At 36.5% G+C, this 20,021-nt stretch overlaps 1 protein-coding gene across 1 annotated transcript in view; it reads left to right on the plus strand.

The window, feature by feature from the left end:
- The window catches only part of OXSR1 (oxidative stress responsive 1), a 105,284-nt gene that overhangs the window by 7,813 nt on the left and 77,450 nt on the right, over positions 1-20,021 (plus strand). The window contains exons 2-3 of the mRNA XM_008586562.1: positions 7,679-7,791; positions 19,311-19,419. Coding sequence (XP_008584784.1) covers positions 7,679-7,791; positions 19,311-19,419 — 222 coding nt within the window. The remainder of the gene's footprint in view (positions 1-7,678; positions 7,792-19,310; positions 19,420-20,021) is intronic.

Consider the following 20,021-nt stretch of genomic DNA (forward strand, 5'->3'; position numbering starts at 1 on the left):
GCCCCGCTCCCAAGCGGCGCACTGTAGCAGTGCGCCGCCGGGCCGGCCCTTATCTACACATTTTAATGTCTGAAGCGCAAGTTTCCAAATACAGATTCTGGGGTGCCACCTGCAGCCCCTCTATAAATACGAAGGACTCCATACTCTGTCAGTAGAATGATATTTAACAATTGGTATATTTTCCCCTGATTGGGAGACTCAGCTAAGGTAACATTTTTAGTGAGGCATTGGGCAAACAACCTCATAGGGTTGTATCAAATAGGGTTTGCATTTGTCTGCATGTAATGGGAAACAGAAATAATAGTGGCTTAATACAATGCTTTCCCCCCCTATATAACAAAAAGACTGGAGGTGGCAGCCTAGATACCATGAGGCACTCAGGGTCCTAGTTTTTCATGCACCACATGTATTACTTCTCTCATTCTCATAGTTGCAAGATAGTTGTTCCACCTGTAGCCTCATGCTTGTGTTCTGGGCCAGATGAATATGGCAAAAGGACAAAGACACATTGGATAGCTGAGTTGGCTCTCTTTCAAAGGGCTTTCTTTCCTGGATGTCTTACTCAGTGACTTCCACTTCTGTTTTACTGGCTAGAACTGTATAATTTGGTCATTTGCAAGGAATGCTGGAAACTGAAGCATTTTTAGTTGGGTACATTATTACTTCAGACAAAATAGGTCAGGGTTCAGAGGAAGGGGAAATTATATGTTGGATAAGCAATTAAAAAGTTTGGCCTTGGGCTTTTATTTTAAAATAGTTAAATAAGACATTGCAAGTAAATAATTTAACCTGACACGTAGTAATCAGTTAATAAGTGTTAGCTTTAATCTGAAGAGGCGATTGCCTATCAATTAAGAGCATGTTGTTGAAACATCATGTAGTTCTGATTTCTAGGCCCTATTCTGACTCTTACTAACTGTATGGCTTAAATCTTACGTTTGCTTACACTGTTTTACTTACATTGCTTTGTAAGACCAGTAATACCTAATTCATTGGATTATTGTAATGATTAGATGAAAAGAAGAAATGTAAGTAAAGAAAATGCTTAGTGTAGTACTTGGCGCACAGAGTAAGTGCTCAATAAATGTGAATGTTTATGATGGTAATAATGCAATAATGCCCATGAAGACTGGGCTATTTTTGTGTTTGTTCTGCTCCAAGCAAGTCACTTTTTTTCTTGAAAATATATTTCACCGCTTGATTGATTAATTCATTCAATAAACACTTATTGAACTCCTGTTATGTGCCAGGCACTGTTCTAGATGCTGGAGATAAAGTAGAGAAGCAAACAGACTGAAATCTCTGCTTTCTTCGAGTTTGTAATCTAGTAGTTGTGAAGGAGAAAAATAAAGCAGGGAAAGGGGTTGGGGACTGCTAGGGATGGAGGTGGGGTTGCAGTTTTAAATAAGTCAGGGAAAGACTTACTGAGAAGGTGACATTTGAGGAAAGACCTGAAGGAGGTGAAGAAGTGAAGATGTGGTCATCTGCAGAAAGTTTGTTCCAAGCAGAGGGAACAAGAGCAAAGGATTTGAAGTAGAAGCATGCTGATATGATTAAGATAAGAGTTCAGAAAGATAAGGTGTAGGGGTGCATGGTCCCAGTCATCAGATTTTAAGTCATTGTAGGAATTTGGCTTTTGCTTTCAGCAGGATTGAAAATCCTTGCAAGGTTTATTTGTTTGTTTGTTTTTGTTTTTTGGTGGCTGGCTGGTATAGCAGGGTTTTGAGCAGAGGTGTGACATGACCTGACATATTTAAAAACTTGGACTGCTATGTGGAGAATAGTTGTGTAAGGGTGCAAGGGTGGAAGGACAGGTTATCCAGGGAAGAGAATCAGTAGTAGAGGTGGTAAGAAGTGGTCAGATTCTGAATATGACAAATTTTGAAGTTAGAGAGGATTTACTGTTGGATTAGATGTGAGAGAAAGGGGAGATAAAATGATTCTAAGATTTTTGGCTGGAGCATCTGGAAGGATAGGGTTGCTGTCCGTGGAGATGGGAGATCACCAGAATGAACAGGAGGGCGAGTGATGATTCATTGCAAAACCATCAGGCTGCTTGAATCATTATTCAAAGCATATGGCAATGTGTCTTTACTTTCATCTTTGTATGAAAAAAATAGCATGATTTTTATGATGATGACTATTCTTACAGTTGTTTCTTCGTTCTAGGAGCCTTAATTTTCAACATGACTCTGACAAGAGGCCTTATTTAGCAAAGGTTTACAAAATTGTAAATTCCTGTTATTTTGCATGGTTCAGGTGACAATGCCTTAGCCATTTTTCAGAATGAACTGCCTGGGCTATCTTTTTTCTTTACCAAATATAAAACCTTTTTAAAAATACTTTAAAAAATCTTTAGAATATGTACCTGTTATAGTGATGGCTGGTCAAAATTTTGGGGAAAATATCTTCATTTGATTTGATTCATTTGATTTATTTTTCCCTCACAGGTAGGAGTAATATCCATTTATGTTCTCTTGAATTTCTGGGTCTAGTAAGTGAACACATATCCCTACCTGATGGGAAGAGCTCCAGAAGCACATTTCAAGGAACATGGATGTGTGTCGGGGTTGGAGGGAAGGGATAGTGATTATTTTTGGATCTTCCACATTGTTACCCTGCATTGTTGGGAGAAATTGATGAGAACATATTTTATGGTGCCTAATTTAGTGCCTGGCTCACAGATGCTCAATACCTGGACAGAGTCTCTGAAAAATTTTTTTAGTTCCCCTCATACTTGGGTGGCTCCTCTTCTAACTCAAGAGGTAGAGTTACCTAGTTTCAATGATTTCAGGAGAAGGCTCATCCATGTTTTTGCACATTAATCCATTTTGGTACATATTGTACACTAACATTGCAGTTACAGAATGAATTAGGAGAGGACAGTAGAGTGGAAGAAATGAGGATATAGGAGTGGGGCATCGAGGATGCACACCAAAATATTGATGTCTAGTCTGAATTAGGATGTTTTATTGGAAATTGTTTACCTTTTTTTTTTTTCAAGTTTTCCATTGTATTAATTTTCATATTAGGCCAATACTTAGTCAAGGGCATTAGGGAAGCATCTTTCACACTTTGATTACATCATTCCTAAGAGATACCTTTTACCCATATGCATATATTTATACTGAAGTAACACTTTTACAAAATAACATTTATTTTTACTATGTACAATGCATACTGATGTTTCCTATTTGATTCTGTTTATATGCTAGGAAAAATGATGGTAAGCATAGTAAATTGATTTGTAGTTTAAAAAACTCTGCATTAAGGAACTTGTTTTCTCCTTTTTTTTTTTCGTGACGGGCAACGGATCGCAACCCTCAGTGTCGCGCCCGTCCCGGACCGGGACCGGCAACAGGATCGCAACCCTCAGTGTTGCGCCCGCACCTTGATCAGTGTCGCGCCCGTACCGGACCGGGACCGGCAACAGGATCGCAACCCTCAGTGTTGCGCCTGCACCTCGATCAGCCAGTGAGCCGCTGGTCTGTATGTGGGATCCGAACCCTCGGTGGGAGCGCCGCTGCGCTCTCAAGCGGCGCACTGTAGCAGTGCGCCACCGGGCCGGCCCAGGAACTTGTTTTAAAGAAGAGATGAAATATTTTTTAACTTGTATCTCTGATCCTTTTATGTTATGTGATTCTTGCAAAATATTGGAGAATGGTTAAAATTATGAATAAGTTTTTTTAGATTTATTCCTTATCCTCTTATTTACATCATTAGTTGTTCTTTTCTATGAAGTAATTTCTTTCTTTTTTTTTTTTTTTCTCATGAAAAGAGCACCATTGCCTATTCTGGATTAGTGTTGTTGAAAGTAATGAATTTTTGCTGCATTACTGTAATCCTTTATGTTAGAAAATTAAAATGTTTTTCAAATGCTGGGCAATATTTTGGCATTTCTTTTACGAAGATAATGTGAAGATGGTTGAAAATGTTTGTTAGCATAGAAGAACCGTAGTCTGCAAGTCCGTTTTTATCATTGGGTGTGGGAAATGTTAGCAACTTGTCTTTTCGCCATTTGTTAAATCACACCAAAACTTACTATTTTGCTCCTAGGGAGATATGTTCATTAAGTGAATAAAGATACTTGAGTATATAAACGATTATGATTGATAATACTTAGGTTTGATGTTATATTATTAATGAAATTGATTCTGTGTTTAACAATGACTAAGAAATATGGGGTCTTCAAAAATTTTATGGAAAGATTTGTATTATCTTTTAAATGGATTTTTCCACAAACTTTTTGGAGTACCCTCGTTACAACTAAACTTAACAGCAAATATTCCTTTATCTATATTTTTAACATTAGCTTAGTTTTGGTTTGCATAGCAAATGCCATTGATATATTTAAAGCTGGTATTTCAGATTTTATGTATTTAAGATAAATAATCAATATTGGATTATCCAAGGGTAGGATAACTGGTTTGAGAATACTGGTTAAAAAGAATACTATGAGATAGTACATTTATGAAAATTAATATTATGAAGAATAAAAGATGTTTGTTATCTGGGACCAGAGGTACTCTATAGAGGCCACATATGTTTTCTGTGACTAAAGAATGAATGTCTCTCTTCTTGACAGACATATATGTGACCTGCATGATTAGCTTTCTTCTTCTATTCCCTGGTGTTTCCAAAAGTTGGGCAGTGGCTTCTCACTGAAGGCAAGAGAAAGTTATTGAGTTTTCTTAAGGGCTTCCATGCAGAAAGCATTAGATGAAGGGATGTGAGAGGGAGGGAACTTAATGGCGAGCACTACTATTCTGCCTAACTCTGGCCTGTATCCACGTGCATAATAAAGGGAGATCAGCCAAGAAGCAGACAAGCTGCAAACTATCTCTATAGAAGCCTAGTAGATCATTTTTTATCAAGCAGTGTGTTAGTATTCCTAAGGTGTTGTCAAAATTGCTCAAGTGCGTAACTGGATTATGTTGTTGAATGATGAATATGTTCTTAAACTTTGGATTTTATTTTAAATTTTGCATTACATCAGTTTTGTACAGAGTTTTTACTTGGTTTGTTTTAATTGTGATTTGGGTTTATCTGTGTCAGTGTTGATTATAATTGTGTATGTGTGGCTTTAGTCAGGGGTTTTCAAATGGACTTAAGTGTAAGCAATTCAAATTCTCTTGAGTTATATAGTTACGTATGTAAATTGTTTTCGATTTTTAATGTTTGCAGCACATTAATATTAGAAGTTTGGTGGCACACTTGAAGGGATTTTAAAATAACAGCTTCATTGAAATATAATTCAGACTCCATAAAATTCACCTTTTTGAAGTGTACAATTCAGTATTCACAGAGCTGTGCAATCATCACCGCAGTCTAATTTCAGAATATTTTTGTAACTCCAAAAAGAAACTCCACACTCATTAGCAGCACTCCCCATTTCCCTCCCTCTAGTCGCTGGTAACCACTAATCTACTTTTTGTCCTTATGGATTTGCCTATTCTGGATATTTCATATAAATGGAAATACTGTACTCATATATGGTCTTTTGTGTCTGGCTTTATGTAGCATGTTTTCATGGTTAATCATGAAGACATTGTTTTCAAGTTCACCTATGTTGTAGCATGTGTCAGTATTTGCTTCTTGGCTCATGGCTGCATTACTCTGATTTCTGCTTCCATTGCTTCATCTCCTTCTCTGACTCTGACCTTCCTTCCTCTCTCTTTCACTTATAAGGACCCTTGTGATTACATTAGGTCCACTGAGTTAATCCAGGATAAACTTCCCATCTCAAGATCCTTAACTTAATAATATCTGCAAAGTCCTTTTTGCCATATAAGGTAACATATTCAAGGTTTCAGAGATTAGGACATATATGAGGTTACTTCAGAAAGTTCATGGAAAGAGTTGTATTATCTTTCAATTCTGTTTTTCCACAAACTTTTTGAAGTATTCTCATACATCTTTGACAGGGGAGAGGGAGGAAGATTATTCTATCTACCACATGGATTTTAAATCTTTTATCATCATCCCACTGCTTCCTGAGGCTCTGCTCTTCTTTTTTTCAGTCTGTTTTCTCTGTTTAGATAAACTACCTCTATTTCACCAAATTTATCCTCTGTCGCTTCTGCTCTACTGTTGAGCTTGTTCAACAAATTTTTTTTTGCCCCTGCTAATTGTATGTTTCAGTTGTGTAATTTCCATTTGGAACTTTAAAAAGTAACTTCTATCTTTGCTGAGATTTTTCTATTTTTTATTTGTTTCAACATCTAATTCATCTTGGTGTTGGCGTCTTTTCTCATTCAAGTTTGTTTTTCCTGGTTCTTGATATGACGTACCATTTTTTGATTATATCCTGGACATTTAGTTTATTTTGTTAGGTGACTTTTGATCCTTTCTTCTATTTTAGCAGGCATTTACCCTATTTAGGTTTATTGTATAAGTCCTGTTCTACTTTTGTGAGCTGTAATTCCTATGGTAATTTAGTTTTCAGATTCCTTGCAATGCAGTTCTTTTCTGCTTTATGCTTCTGGCACTGCTGGAACTCCTGTTCATCTCTATAGGTGCTACCAAAGCTGACCAGTGGGTTTGGAGCCCAGGCTCTGCTGCTCCTAAGGGCAGATTGGCTCGACATTGCCACAGGAGTGGATCAGGGACTTAACTGCAGCTGTGGTGGATCTGGTCTGTCACTGTTTCAGTTGTGGGGTGGAGACCATGCTGATGCTGTGGTAGATTGGGCTTGTCACTGTCCTAGAGGAGTACTGGGGAATGTATCTTTCTGCTAGTCTCTGCTGAGCTGCCCCTTTCATAGTCATATGGCCGGAAAACAGGATTTTCTCATTTGTTTGTTTGTCTGTCTGGCTGGCTGGCTATCTATAATCTGTCTATACAGTTGACCCTCCTATCCGTGGGTTCCAACATCTGTGGATTCAGCCAACCAGGGATCAAAAATATTTGGAAAATAAAATAATGAAGGATGGTTGCGTCTGTACTGAACATGTACAGACTTTTTTCCTTGTCATTATTCCCTAAACAATATGGTATAAAAACTATTTACATAGTATTTACATTGAATTAGGTATTATAAGTAATCTAGAGGTGATTTAAAATACACAGGAGGATGTATGTAGGTTGTATACATCATTTTATGTAATGGACTTGAGCACCCGTGGATTTTGGTCCTAGAACCAATCCCCCATGGATACTGAGGGACATCTCTACCTACGTATCCACCCATCCATCCCTCCCTCACTCACTCCTTCCCTGTTGGTGGTTCCAGGTTGCAGTCCTCTCTGGTGTCCAGTCTGGGATATATAGGAGATAAAAGGAAAACCCAGTGAACTAACTCACCGTAATGCTTTCCTGAAGTCCCGAGGTGGCTAGGTAGTCTACCTCCTTTCTACCTCTCAGAGTCCTTTAATAAATAACTTTAGGCTATTTAGTTATATTTAGGAGAGGAGCAGGGGAATGTGAGCCTGTGCCATCATATTCTAGAATTGAAACACTAGCAATTTTTAATTTTTTTGTGTGCACTGGTATTTATTGGAAATAAATAGGAAATGGTTTGCTTTTATTGACACTCTTTAGAGTGTTTCTCTGCATCTGTTGTTCACTGTAGGAATGAGATAAGGATTACTCTTCTTTTGTTTAAATTGTGTGGGAATTAGAAATGTCTTGTTTTTATATATCTATCTACTTATTCACTCATTTATATATTTATTTTTAGGGAGTGGAGCAACTGCTGTGGTCCAAGCAGCTTACTGTGCCCCTAAAAAGGAGAAAGTGGCAATCAAACGGATAAACCTTGAGAAATGTCAAACTAGCATGGATGAACTCCTGGTATGTACATCTCATATTTCTTAAATGGAGAGATATACTCCTGTATATTCACGTTAGGATGGGAAATAACTCAAAGTGGGTTTTTTTTGTGGTATGTACATCTCATATTTCTTAAATGGAGAGATATACTCCTGTATATTCACGTTAGGATTGGAAATAACTCAAAGTGGGTTTTTTTTGTTTTTTTTTTTTTAAAGATGACCGATAAGGGGATCTTAACCCTTGACTTGGTGTAGTCAGCACCACGCCTCCTAAGTGAGCCAATTGGCCATCCCTATATAGGGATCCAAACCCGTGGCCTTGGTGTTATCAGTGATAAGGGGATCTTAACCCTTGACTTGGTGTAGTCAGCACCACGCCTCCTAAGTGAGCCAATCAGCCATCCCTATATAGGGATCCAAACCCGTGGCCTTGGTGTTATCAGCACTGCACTCTCCTGAGTGAGCCACGGGCCGGCCCTGACTCAAAGTTTTTGATTTGTTAATTTTTTTAGAAAAGGTTTGTGATTTTTTCATTAATAAATAATGTTTAATGTAAAATTTAAAAAATCTGGATAAGTAGAAAGAAAATTAGTTAATTCTCTCACTCTGAGATTAACATTTGCTATATAATCTTTCACAGTCTGAACATTTAAGTATCTTTGTATTTTTATGATAATGTAATTATATATTTGCTCTTTTTATCAAACAATTTATCATGGAACTCTTTCTGTGTCTGTAAATATAGATCAATATTATTTTTAATGTGTGTGTTTACTGTTGAATAGGTGGATCACAATTTAACGTCTTCTGTGGTATAGATGAGTACCTTGTTAACCCTTTTTATTGTTATAAACAGTGCTGCTTCTCTATTTCTTTAAAATATTATCATGGAATTGTGATTCTTAAAAATGGAATATCCTTTAAAAGGCTTTGGCCTCCTAGAAACATGGTATTAATTTGTATTCTCACCATTGATGCAAGATGAGAGATAGAGTGACCCCCAGGCAGCATTGGCTTCTCTAAAGGCTAGGGAAAGGAAGAAGAAAGGGGAATACCAAGGATCAATAGCTGTAAGAGATGTTCTGTGGCATTAAAATATAGTCACACAGGGATTGTTTTGTACTTCTCTATGCACTGTGACACTCAGAATAGTTTTAAGTTTGTAGTAAATTACATAATTTTTAAATCATTTAATGTTTTAAACCCTCAGTTTTTTTGGTTTAAAATGGAAACAATAGTACCTTCTTTGGGTACCTTGTAAAGTTTTTCTTCAAGCTCAGATGATACGGTATTTGAAAACTATAAACTGCCATACAACTATGAACTAATGTTGTTATTTTATCAAGTGATTTCTCTTAAGAGTATATATATATAGAGAGAGCTAGTGATAGAAAGGTCAGGGATTAGGGCTGGAATGATATGCCTGTCCAGAAGTTTTTCTACTGTCCGAAATTGGATTTAATTTGTGGTGTTGTTTATACTGAGTATTAGGGAATAATTGGAAAAAAGAGGTAATAGAATCATATATTGAACTTGTAGCAGGTAAGACAAGTGTATTTCCTCAGGAATTATTAATGCATGACCAGAAGCTGAAGGAATGGATTGCTGGAATGATCTTGAGCCATTTGGTAAGAGAGTGCACACTTAGGAGGAGTTGCTGATTGAAATACTATTTGAAGATCTTTTATTTACTGATGCCGGTAATACCTTAGAGCACCGTTTGGACATTTGAACTACAGCAATGATAAAAGAAGTCCGTAAATTTTAAACTAATTCTGTTAAAGAAAAACAAAAATTTAAACCTACATATTAAGACTGGAATTTGAGAAACCCAATATGAATACCTGTCATTTGCCAGTTATATGTAATCTGTAAGGATAGTGTTAAGATGAATGAAACTCTTAATTATCTACTACTTCATGACAAAAGAAAGGAGACTTAAAGTTTAAATAACTTGACTAAGTTTACATGATGATAATGATAGCAAACATCTTTTGATGCTAGGCACTTAAATGTACTTTAACTTCACAGACATGAGATAGGTAATAGCTCCATTTTGTAGATGTGGGAAGTAAATCACATAACCTGGATTAAAAATCAGGTTTTTCTGACTCAAGAAAATAGAAAATAATAGTATTTTCTACTTAGTACAGTACAAATAAAATGATTACAAGTTTAGTGCAGAAGTAGAAAGAACATCTCTTCTTAAATATCATTTGATGTTCTTAAAAGTTATATTTTTGTTATTACACTAGGGCTTTACTTTTTGAGGAATGCAAGGGTGATATTATTAGATGAGAAATATTGTTCAGACATCTATAAATTTTGCCCACATGTTTCAATGAGCTGTATGTTGCAAATATAGTATGTACAGTGTTTACTTGGCAAATAAGTAAAGGGTGGAAAAAGTGACTTTTAGTAAAGCATGTTTAAGATGGTTGGCTTTTTTGAGGGGGAGGGCAAGCAGGTAAGATCCCACTAGACCTTGAAGACATATCAGGAATATAAAGAAGGCCTAATTTATTCGTGATGTTAGAACCTGGTCTGCGGGACACAGATCTGAGTGCCAGGGCCTAATTTCTGAGAGATGTGAAGCCCTTCAATTTACCTCAAAATGTTATTTAGTATGTTGTTTAGGTCAACATACTAAACTTTTGATGTCGTGATGTTAAAATTTATTTTCAGATCTATCTTTATTATAATGTGGAAAGGGTACTCTGGGTTCTCCAAAGAATGCTGATATAAACTGGGCTTATGGGTGTGTTTTATGTGTGACAATTATTAGTGAGGAGGCAGTGTATTGCTCCTTTCTCTTGTCAAAATATTTTTTGTATGATCTTTGCTAAGAGTGATGGGAAAATCAGCTATAAAATCTTACTATATTTATTATCTCCAAATATTTTGCTCATAGGCTTTCTATAGGAAAGGGACACTATAGTATTTTGAGATTTTTTTTCTTCTCTGGTAGATGCTAGGACTAGATTCATTGGGCGAACATCATAGCGGAACATCAGGAGGCTTAAAATGTCTTGTCTTTCCTTCTATCAAGATTCTCACAATCTAGTTGAAGAGTTAAGGCTCTTGCCTGTTATACAAGGCAGAGTATGACAAGTGCTTTAGGAGAGGTGTAAAGTAATATGGAAGTAAGAGGAGGAGAAGCTTCTAGTTTCAAAGATGGCGGGCTTTGTGGAGATGTTTGTGGCCTAGACCATCAAGGCTGGGTAGACTTTGAACAGGCAGAGAGAGAGACCCTGCTGGGCAGGGATTTAGAATCAGGAAAGGGTAGCAGAGAACCTAGAGGCCATAAAGAGGAAATAATAGGTGAAAGAATTAGGATTTTATTTGATAGGAAATGATGGTAGCCATGGGAATAGAAGGAAGTGTCTTTGAAGAATTTTTTTTAAACAGAAAAATGACTTCAGAATTGAGTTTCGGGAAGTTTAGTTCTATAACAATTTTTTAAAATAACAGCTTTATTGGTATAAAATTCACATACCATAAAATGCACCCTTTAAAATGTGTAATGCCATGGTTTTTTAGTATATTCATAAAGTTGTGCAACCATCACACTGTCTACTTCCAGAACATTTTCATCACCCCAAGAAGAAACTCCACACTCTTTAGCACTCACTTTTCATTCTTCCTTCCCCCAGCACTAGGCAACCACTAATCTACTGTCTGTATCTACAAATTTGCCTTTTTTGGACATTTCATATAAATGGAATCATGTAATATGTGGCCTTTTTTGTCTGGCTTCTTTGACTTAGCATGTTTCCAAAGTTCATCCATGTTTTTATTCCTTTTTATTGCTGAATAATATTCTACTGTATTGATATAGTACACATTGTTTAATCCATTAATCAGTTGTTGGACATTTGGGTTGTTTCTACTTTTTGGTTTTTATGAATAACACTGTGATGAACATCTGTGTGCGAGTTTTTGTGCGCATATGTTTTCATTTCTCATGGTATATATCTAGGAGTGGAATTGCTGGGTCATATGGTAACTCTCTGTATAACTTTTTGAGGAACTGCCAAGCTATTTTCCAAACTGGCTATCCTGTTTTACATTCCCACCAGCAATGTATGAGAGCTCCAATTTCTCTACATCCTTGCCAACTTTACTGTTCATTTTTTTGATTATAGCTGTCCTGGTGGGTCAATCCCATAGCAGTTTGCAGAGTGAATTGCAGAGGAATAAGAGACCAGAGGCAAAGAGACTAGTTAGCAGACTTTGCTGTAGTCCAGATCAACAACTATAAAACTTTTTTGATGGTGGTGCACATTAAGAAATATACATTAAGGCATTCTGAGGTGCTGCTGCTGCTGCCCTCACCACTATAGCCATGATCTCCTTAATGGACACCCAGAGTTTTATTTGTGGTTGGCTTGGCTTTTGTAATTAAGAAGGAACATACAGATTCTTCTTCCAAAAATATAAAATGAAAGCCACAAGATTTTTCCTGGGTGGTCTATTTGTAATCCTTATTGATTAGCCTTTGGTCTTTGAAATTTATGGATTATTTCTCTTGTTCCTGTGGTCACTGGCTTTATTAGAAGAGTATCAGTCCCTGAATCCCTCTTAAATTTACCTGGAATTAGATCATTTGTATATAAAGTTGGAGAAAACAACAATATATTATAACAACAAGTGAATTTGAAGATGTATTTTAAATATTGTATTATTTGTAAAATTATTTGAAGAATATTCAGCAAAACATTAAATTACATGAATTAGCTTGTAATATTCTTTATGGAAGTTTAAAGTGTATAGCCTTCAAAATACCAAAAGTAGTTAGCAAAGAAGCAATGAAAACAGGCTTCTGAGCAAGTGATCTAAGAAGTCAGCAAGCAAATTAAGGGAGATGAAATCTGTGTTACAATGCATATTGAAACTCTTGAAGGCCATTTTTATTGTTTTTCCACAATGTGTGAATTGCAGCTATCCTTAGAGAGCTGTGGTGGCTGTTTTCTTTTTCTTTTGAAGGTTCAGGAGCACCCATAGGAATTTGCTTTTTAGAAATGTCCACTGCAAAGGCAAAAATATTTCTAGTTGCACTGTGTCTCTGATTGTGATTCATGGGTTAGATTGGATTATGTCATTTTAATGTATTAAAACCAAGGAATACTCCCCCCCAATATACATTAATAAACGAAAAGAACAAAAGAAATATACATTATATCATTAAATATATATTCATTTAAATATATTCATATTTAAACATATATTTAATTACATAAATATTTAAATATATATTCATAAATATTAATGTAACCAAAACAACAGTCTCATGAAACAATTTTTAACTATAGTATGTGGAGTGTACTCTCATTTTCTATTCTATTTCTTCTTTTTTTAAAAATGTAATCCACTAGATTTGTTTTGTGATCCATGTAGGTTGCAACCCATAGTTTGAGGTGCACTGAGCTATACAGATAGGTATTGAGAATCTAAATTCAGGCAGTGACAGTGGTAATAGAAAGGAAGACACACATCTCCTAGATGGAAAATTTGTTAGTACTAGAGTGAGCACTTGATGAGGGCAGAGACTTTATTCCATTTACTCTATGTGAATGAATTAACATTACTTGGAGACTGATTGAATTGTATAGAATGGAGGAAAACTGCCTACATTTAGTTAATTAGAAAACCAGAGAGTAAATTGTAGAAATCAAGGTGAGTGAGTTTCATGAAGGAATGAAAAGTTACTGTTATCAAAAAAATGCTTCAGAAAGCTTCAGGTAAACTAAAAAGTCTGAACAAAAAATCTGGCATTAACAGATAGTAAAGGACTTTCCAGAAAGCAGTTTCATTAGTAGGCATAGAATTTACTTTGTAAGTGTTGAGGAAGCTGCTGGGAAATTTAAGTCAGAGAGAATATACCACTCTAGCAAAGAATTTATGTATTTATTTTTCTTTTTGGAAAGGAAGAGAAAAAGGATAACTCCAGTGTTTGCATTAATTGTCACTCTCTCATGTGATTTCTTTCTTACTCACCTCCCCATCAATCACCAAGTTCTATTGTTTGTACCTCTTTATTATTATGTCTTGATTCCTCCCTTTCTTTTCACTTATTTTTGCTTATTTTTTTAAAATGTTTTATTTTGAGACAGCTTTAAACTTACAGTAGAGTTGCACAAGTAGTACAGGCAGTTCCCATATGCTATTCACCCAACTTCTGCTAATATTAACATAACCATAGTACAGTTATCAGAACTGAGAAATTAGCTATTATTTTTCCATCATCTCTCACCCTTAAGGCCACCATCATAGTTCACCCAGTTGATGGCAACAGCCTAACCAGAGTCTTTGGTTCTAATCTTGTCTTCTTCATTTATTTTCTACATTGCAGCTAGAGTGATTTATGAAAATGTATGTATGGTTAAACCTTTGATGCCTTTCCATTGCTATTAGAATGAAGTGTAAACTCTTAAACATACAGGGTCCTTTATATTCTGGTCCCAGGAAATTAAACAATTGGACAATTAAAAGCTTTGGAACCTAAAAACTTTAAAAACCTGTTTATCTATCCTTTCTCAGTGTCAGTTCAGTAAAATTTCAGTGCCTTCCCTGATTATGACTCCTGTTTTTTGTTAATGTGCCACTCCAAAGAAATCATGTAGTGTCTAATACTTCCCCATAAAACTGTTTATCTTTCTGTGTTGTAAATTAGTATTTGTCTAACTTCACCATACTATAAATTCCATGAGGGCTCACCATTGTGGTCCAATATCTAGCACTGAGCCTGACACATGGTAGGTATGGTAGACACTTACTAAATAGCTTTTTCTTTTTTTGAAAAAAAAAAATCTAGTGCTTTGTCTGTTTTTAAAAATATTTTTTAATGAATTGACTATAATGAATGATTGTTTTTGCATTGGATGGAAATATTTAAAGATTTACCAGTTCACAGATGCTCCCAGTCCGGAGATGATGACAGTGGTGGTGGTGGTGGTGGAAGCCATTACTGAGTGTTTGCTTTGTTCCAGGCATCATTCTGCACAGCATCTAATCCCACAATAACCTAGTTAAGCAGGCACTATTATTGTCACTATTATTGCACAATGAGGAAATGAGGCTGGGACAAGTTATTTGTCCAAGATCACTCAGCTAATATGCAGGCAGAGCTGGAATATGAACCCAGGTTGGTGAGCTTCAAAACCGTATGTAAAACGTGCCATAGAAGAGCTCATCCTTGTTAAACCGTGAATTTGCAAATGTCTAGGAATATATGTGACTTGATATTAAAAACCTCATAGTAATAAGCCAAAAATAATGCCATGGACTTAAATAACCCATTTCTAGAAAATGCTTACATTACTACTTTTACCATCATAATTTTACACCACTTAGTCATCTTGTTTTGAAGAGAACACAGAAAACAGTTTTTATGTCAAAAGTTCCTGTAAATTAAAAGTGGTATCCATCCACTTATACAGTCATTCACAGCATGTGTAACTAACACTTTTGGATGATAATGGTGATGTGGCTGGGCGTAGGGTATGAAAAGAGGAAAACTTCAGAAGGGAAGTAAGAGATAATGTCTGATGTTCATTCTGGCAAGCCATTGCTTAGGTGTTTCCTATATGTATACTTGGAGTAATATAGGAACAGAGATTCTTTGGTTACCTGAGAAAGATACATGAAGAAAAAGGAGATGAGGTATGAGAGGCATTTACAATGCCAAATACAAAGTTGCTATGTTGCTGCATTTCACCTGCATGACATATAAAACTGCAATATATTTTTAGATATATATTCTCTCTTTTATAGGAGTTTAACTTTCAGACAATTGGTTCCTCCTTTTTTCTCATATCCCACACATTATCCAAACACTGTCAGTTCTATCTTTGGGACACACTCATAATCCCACCACTTTGCCCCATTTTCACTGCTTCCGTGGTTCAAGCCACTGTCTTCTTTTGCTTAGTTTACTGCAAAAGCCTCCTAACACATTTCTCTGCTTTTACCTTGCTCTCTCGTGGTCTATTTGAGCCTATTAAAATGTATGTCAAATCACAAATGTACAACCAACTATGTTACAATAAAAAAAAAAAAATCAAATCATGACACCTGCTTAAAACTCTCCAGTAGATTCTCGTCCCCTGCCAACTCTCCAATCTCATCCATATTCCACCTCTTATTAACTCCGTCCCAGCTCTGCTCGAACGTGGCAGGAACACTCCTGCCTCAAGCTTTTGCACCTGCTGTTCCTTCAGCTGGGGATGCCTTTCCCTCAGACAGCCACATGGCTCATTCCCTCACTTCCTTCAGGTTTCTGCTTAGTGAATTTTAGGAGATGTACCTACATTGGTATTCAGATTATTGTGTAATAAGTTTGGTTTCTTAACTTAAATCTGCAGTGCTGTTTCTTAAATATGTTGAAGGACGTAGTGCTAATCAGTTACTCCAGCTTTGTTTGTTTAATATTTTCTGATTTTGATTCTGATTTGTAATTTAGTTTCAGTTGATGGATTCCCTGAAGTATTTTTGAGTACCTACTGTATGCAATGTACGTCTAGATACAGTTTTAGAGACTTTGCAGAGCCCCAGGAGAGATAATGGGCCTAAATTAGGATATTGGCTGTGAGAGTATGTGGAAGGGGCAGACATGGACTTAGTTATGTCAGGAGAGGAGTGTAGCCGGGATCTGACAACTGATTGAATGTAAGGGGCAAGAGGAAGGAGGATTGACTTCCTTTGATCTTGTTGCTGTTCATCCCACTTTTCAATGTAGGTATACGGAAAACTTTCCTGAACTCCTGTAACATGAGGCCTTGTGGAGAAGCCCCCTGCATGCTGTGCGTGGTATAAGGAAGCTTCACGGACAACACTCAAATAGGGACTTGAGACTCAAGTGACTGAAAAGTTTATGGCACAATTCTCGTGAAGTCTGTAACTTGCTTTAAAATAATTCAGCACAGACTGAGTGTTATTACATTGTTATTAATCTAAGTGCAGCTGGCATTCTGATCAGAAATGTACCTGAGATGGCTGTCCTGGCGTTTCTGTGTTACCTTATCCTGATCCACTCACATTCACTCTACTACTTAGCAGAGTGAATGTCAAAAATCTCGATTGAAACTGGTCTTTCTGGGAAATTAGGCTGTTCTCTCTCCTGTTTCAGTTTGGTGACATAGAACCTCAGCATGAGTTACTCCATTTTTATTTTTAATCTGGTCTGTTGGAGCCCAGTGAAAGAGCTTAGTCTAAAACAATGGACTCCTATAGTCTTTATTTAACACATAGGAAGTTAATGGTTTTAATGCATTCACAAAGAAAAAAGTCTGAAGGGCTGAAAAAATTGGGGGCTTGAAACTGATGAAGAGATTGCTTTTCAAGAAAAGGGAACCTGAAGTAACCTGACATTAATCAGTCAGTTACTTCTCTATTGTCCCATTTCACTATTTTTGCTTCACTAGGAAAGTAACCTTGGAATGATCTATCCACTTTCTGTTCTTTGTTTCTGCTTTCTTCAGCCCTTCTTCATCTCTAAAACTAACTTCCTCACTTGGATCATTGGAAAACTTATTCTATTTAATGAAATGCCATGTTGCCTGATTCTAGAATCACAAATAAAACCAATTAAGATCTTTAAACTAAGTTATTGTAAGTTTGTCTTTTGATACATGATATCTATGAATTTGCTGAAATGGAGAAATATATCACCAATTTTTTAAATTGGTTATGAATATTCATGAGATACAAAACTGCTTGTCATCCCTCGTGCCCAAGATGTGGTGGCCAGATTCGTACTGGCAGCATGCCCATTACCACAAATTGTGATTGTACCCCGTGTCCACACCCAGTTATCCCCAACCTCCCTCCCCATCCCCCTTCCCCACTCCACTTTGTATCCCTAGGTATGTTCTCTCCCTCTGCAAGTCCAATGAGCCACTATGGTCTTTCTGTCTTTCCTTCTTTCTCTCTTAGCTCCCACTTATGAGTGAGCACACGTGGTCTTTATCCCTCTGTGCTTTGCTTATTTCACTCAACATAAGTTTCTCCAGCCTCATCCATGTTGTTGCAAATGGGAGAATTTCATTCTTTTTTATGGCAGAGTAGTATTCCATGGTGTATATAAACCATAGTTTCCTTATCTAATCATCCATCGATGGACATTTGGTTGGTTCCACATCTTGGCTATTGTAAACATAGCTGGGTATATCACCATATTTAAGGTATAAAATATGTCCCCATTACTTTAACCTTTCTCTTTAATTATTATTTTATGAACTTAAATTATGCAGCTGTCTACCANTTTTTTGAGCACTTCTTGTGAATTGGGGATTATGGACAACTTTCACACAATTGATCTTATTGAACAAATACCAAGGGCATAGGGCAAGTACATGAGCAAATGAAGAGCTATATAAAGTGGTGTAGGATTTCATTCATTTGACAAATATTTATGAAAGGTATACTGTGTGCCAGGCACAATGGTAAGTGCCAAGAATAGTCTTAGTTCTCATAGAACCTACAGAATTGTGGGGAGTGCAGAAAATAAGGAGGCAATTACAGTATAGTGTGGTAAGTTTCACAGTGGGTAGAAATCCACCTTTAAGTACTTGCCTTCGTGGAGCTTTCAGTCTAGCAGGGAGAGATAGACAAATAAGGACACAGTGTACTCTACTCACTACATTATGTGTTGTGAAGGGAGGAGATAATACAGGGTACTTGGAAGCTAAGAGAAAGAGCACCTAACTCAACATGGGATGCTGGGAGGAAATGATATCTAGGCTGAGATCAGAAGGAAGAATTGGAGTTAGCTAGGCAAAGATAATGGGGGAAGTGTATTTGAGGCACAGGGAACAATAGGGTTAAATGTCCAGAGTTAGAGGAAGCATGGCTCACTTGAAGTTTTCTGTGTCTGGATCATAGGACTGGGGAATGAAGGGGATTAAGAATTAGACCAGAGAGGTAAACAGGGCCCTGATCACATAGGGCTTTATAAGGCATTTTATCATACCAAATCTAATTTAAATTTATAAACTGAGATAGAGTAAGCTTAGATTTCAGCTCAGGTTTCTAGTCTGAATTTAGTTTATGACCTTGTTCTGTTTCTGTATGTTTCTGTCTAGTGTAAGAATAGTTAATTATTTCTTAAAAATGAGATGAAGTAATATTTTGCAAATCCTTCTCCTCCCCACCAAAAAAAGCCAAACCTAACACAAACAAAAAGCACCCTGTGTTTATTAGTAGTTATCCTCTGTGGCTATAAAACCAGATTTCCCAAGATGGTTCTTCAAAGCTACGTTGAAGTAAAAATATGCGTCCCAATAGAGGCCTCCTATGGTACTGTGTGAAGGTGTGACAAATAGTGCATGTTTCTGGTTTCAGAGATTACCAGTGTAACAAGTGGAAGGAGAATGGACTGAGGTTTTTTTGGTTAAACCATTCTTAAAGAGATCAGGGCCATGGAGATCTCAGAAAGGTTGTGACATAGTCTTGAGATTCCCAAATATGGATTTCCTAACTTGCAGTGTTTGTTTTAGGCTGGTATGTAATGCATATAATGTTTTCTTTTTCTCTTTGTAGAAAGAAATTCAAGCCATGAGTCAGTGTCATCATCCTAATATTGTGTCTTACTACACATCTTTTGTGGTAAAAGATGAGCTGTGGCTTGTCATGAAGCTGCTAAGTGGAGGTGAGTAGAGTACAATGAAATGCTAAGTTCCATGGGTTGAAAAGTTAATAAAAGTTTCCTTCTTTTCTGTCCTGATTTGATTTTCATGAGCATTTGCATTTGAGGAGATACTGAAGATATGGTGTCTGCCAAACATGCTAGTGTATGAGCTGAGACAGATTTTTCACACATTGCATTTGGTTGTCAAGCCTCTTAAATTTCTTTTAATTTAGGATGGTTCCTTCCCCCTTCCTCCTTTCTATGACATAAACTTATTGAAGGTTCTGTCCAGTTATCTTGTGTGTGCAGTGTCCCACATTCTGGATTTATCTGATCATTTCTTCTTTGTGATGTTTAACCTAATCTGTATTCCTCTATTTCTTTCATATTGAAAATTAGATCGAAAGTCTTGTTCAAATTCAAGTTGAATATTTTGGGGCAGAATATTTGTAGGTGATGCTGTATACTTAATATTGCATCACATCAGGGAATATTTTCTATCTGGTTGTATTTTTAATAATGATGTTAATTTCATTTTGTTAAGATTATGATAGTCAGGCCTTTCCATAGAAAAGTTAACTTTTTCCATTTGCAGCTAGCAAGTAATCCATGAGATGATACTT

Source organism: Galeopterus variegatus, unplaced genomic scaffold (assembly GCF_000696425.1).
Source record: "Galeopterus variegatus unplaced genomic scaffold, G_variegatus-3.0.2 Scaffold110, whole genome shotgun sequence".
NCBI classification, from domain to species: Eukaryota; Metazoa; Chordata; class Mammalia; order Dermoptera; family Cynocephalidae; genus Galeopterus; species Galeopterus variegatus.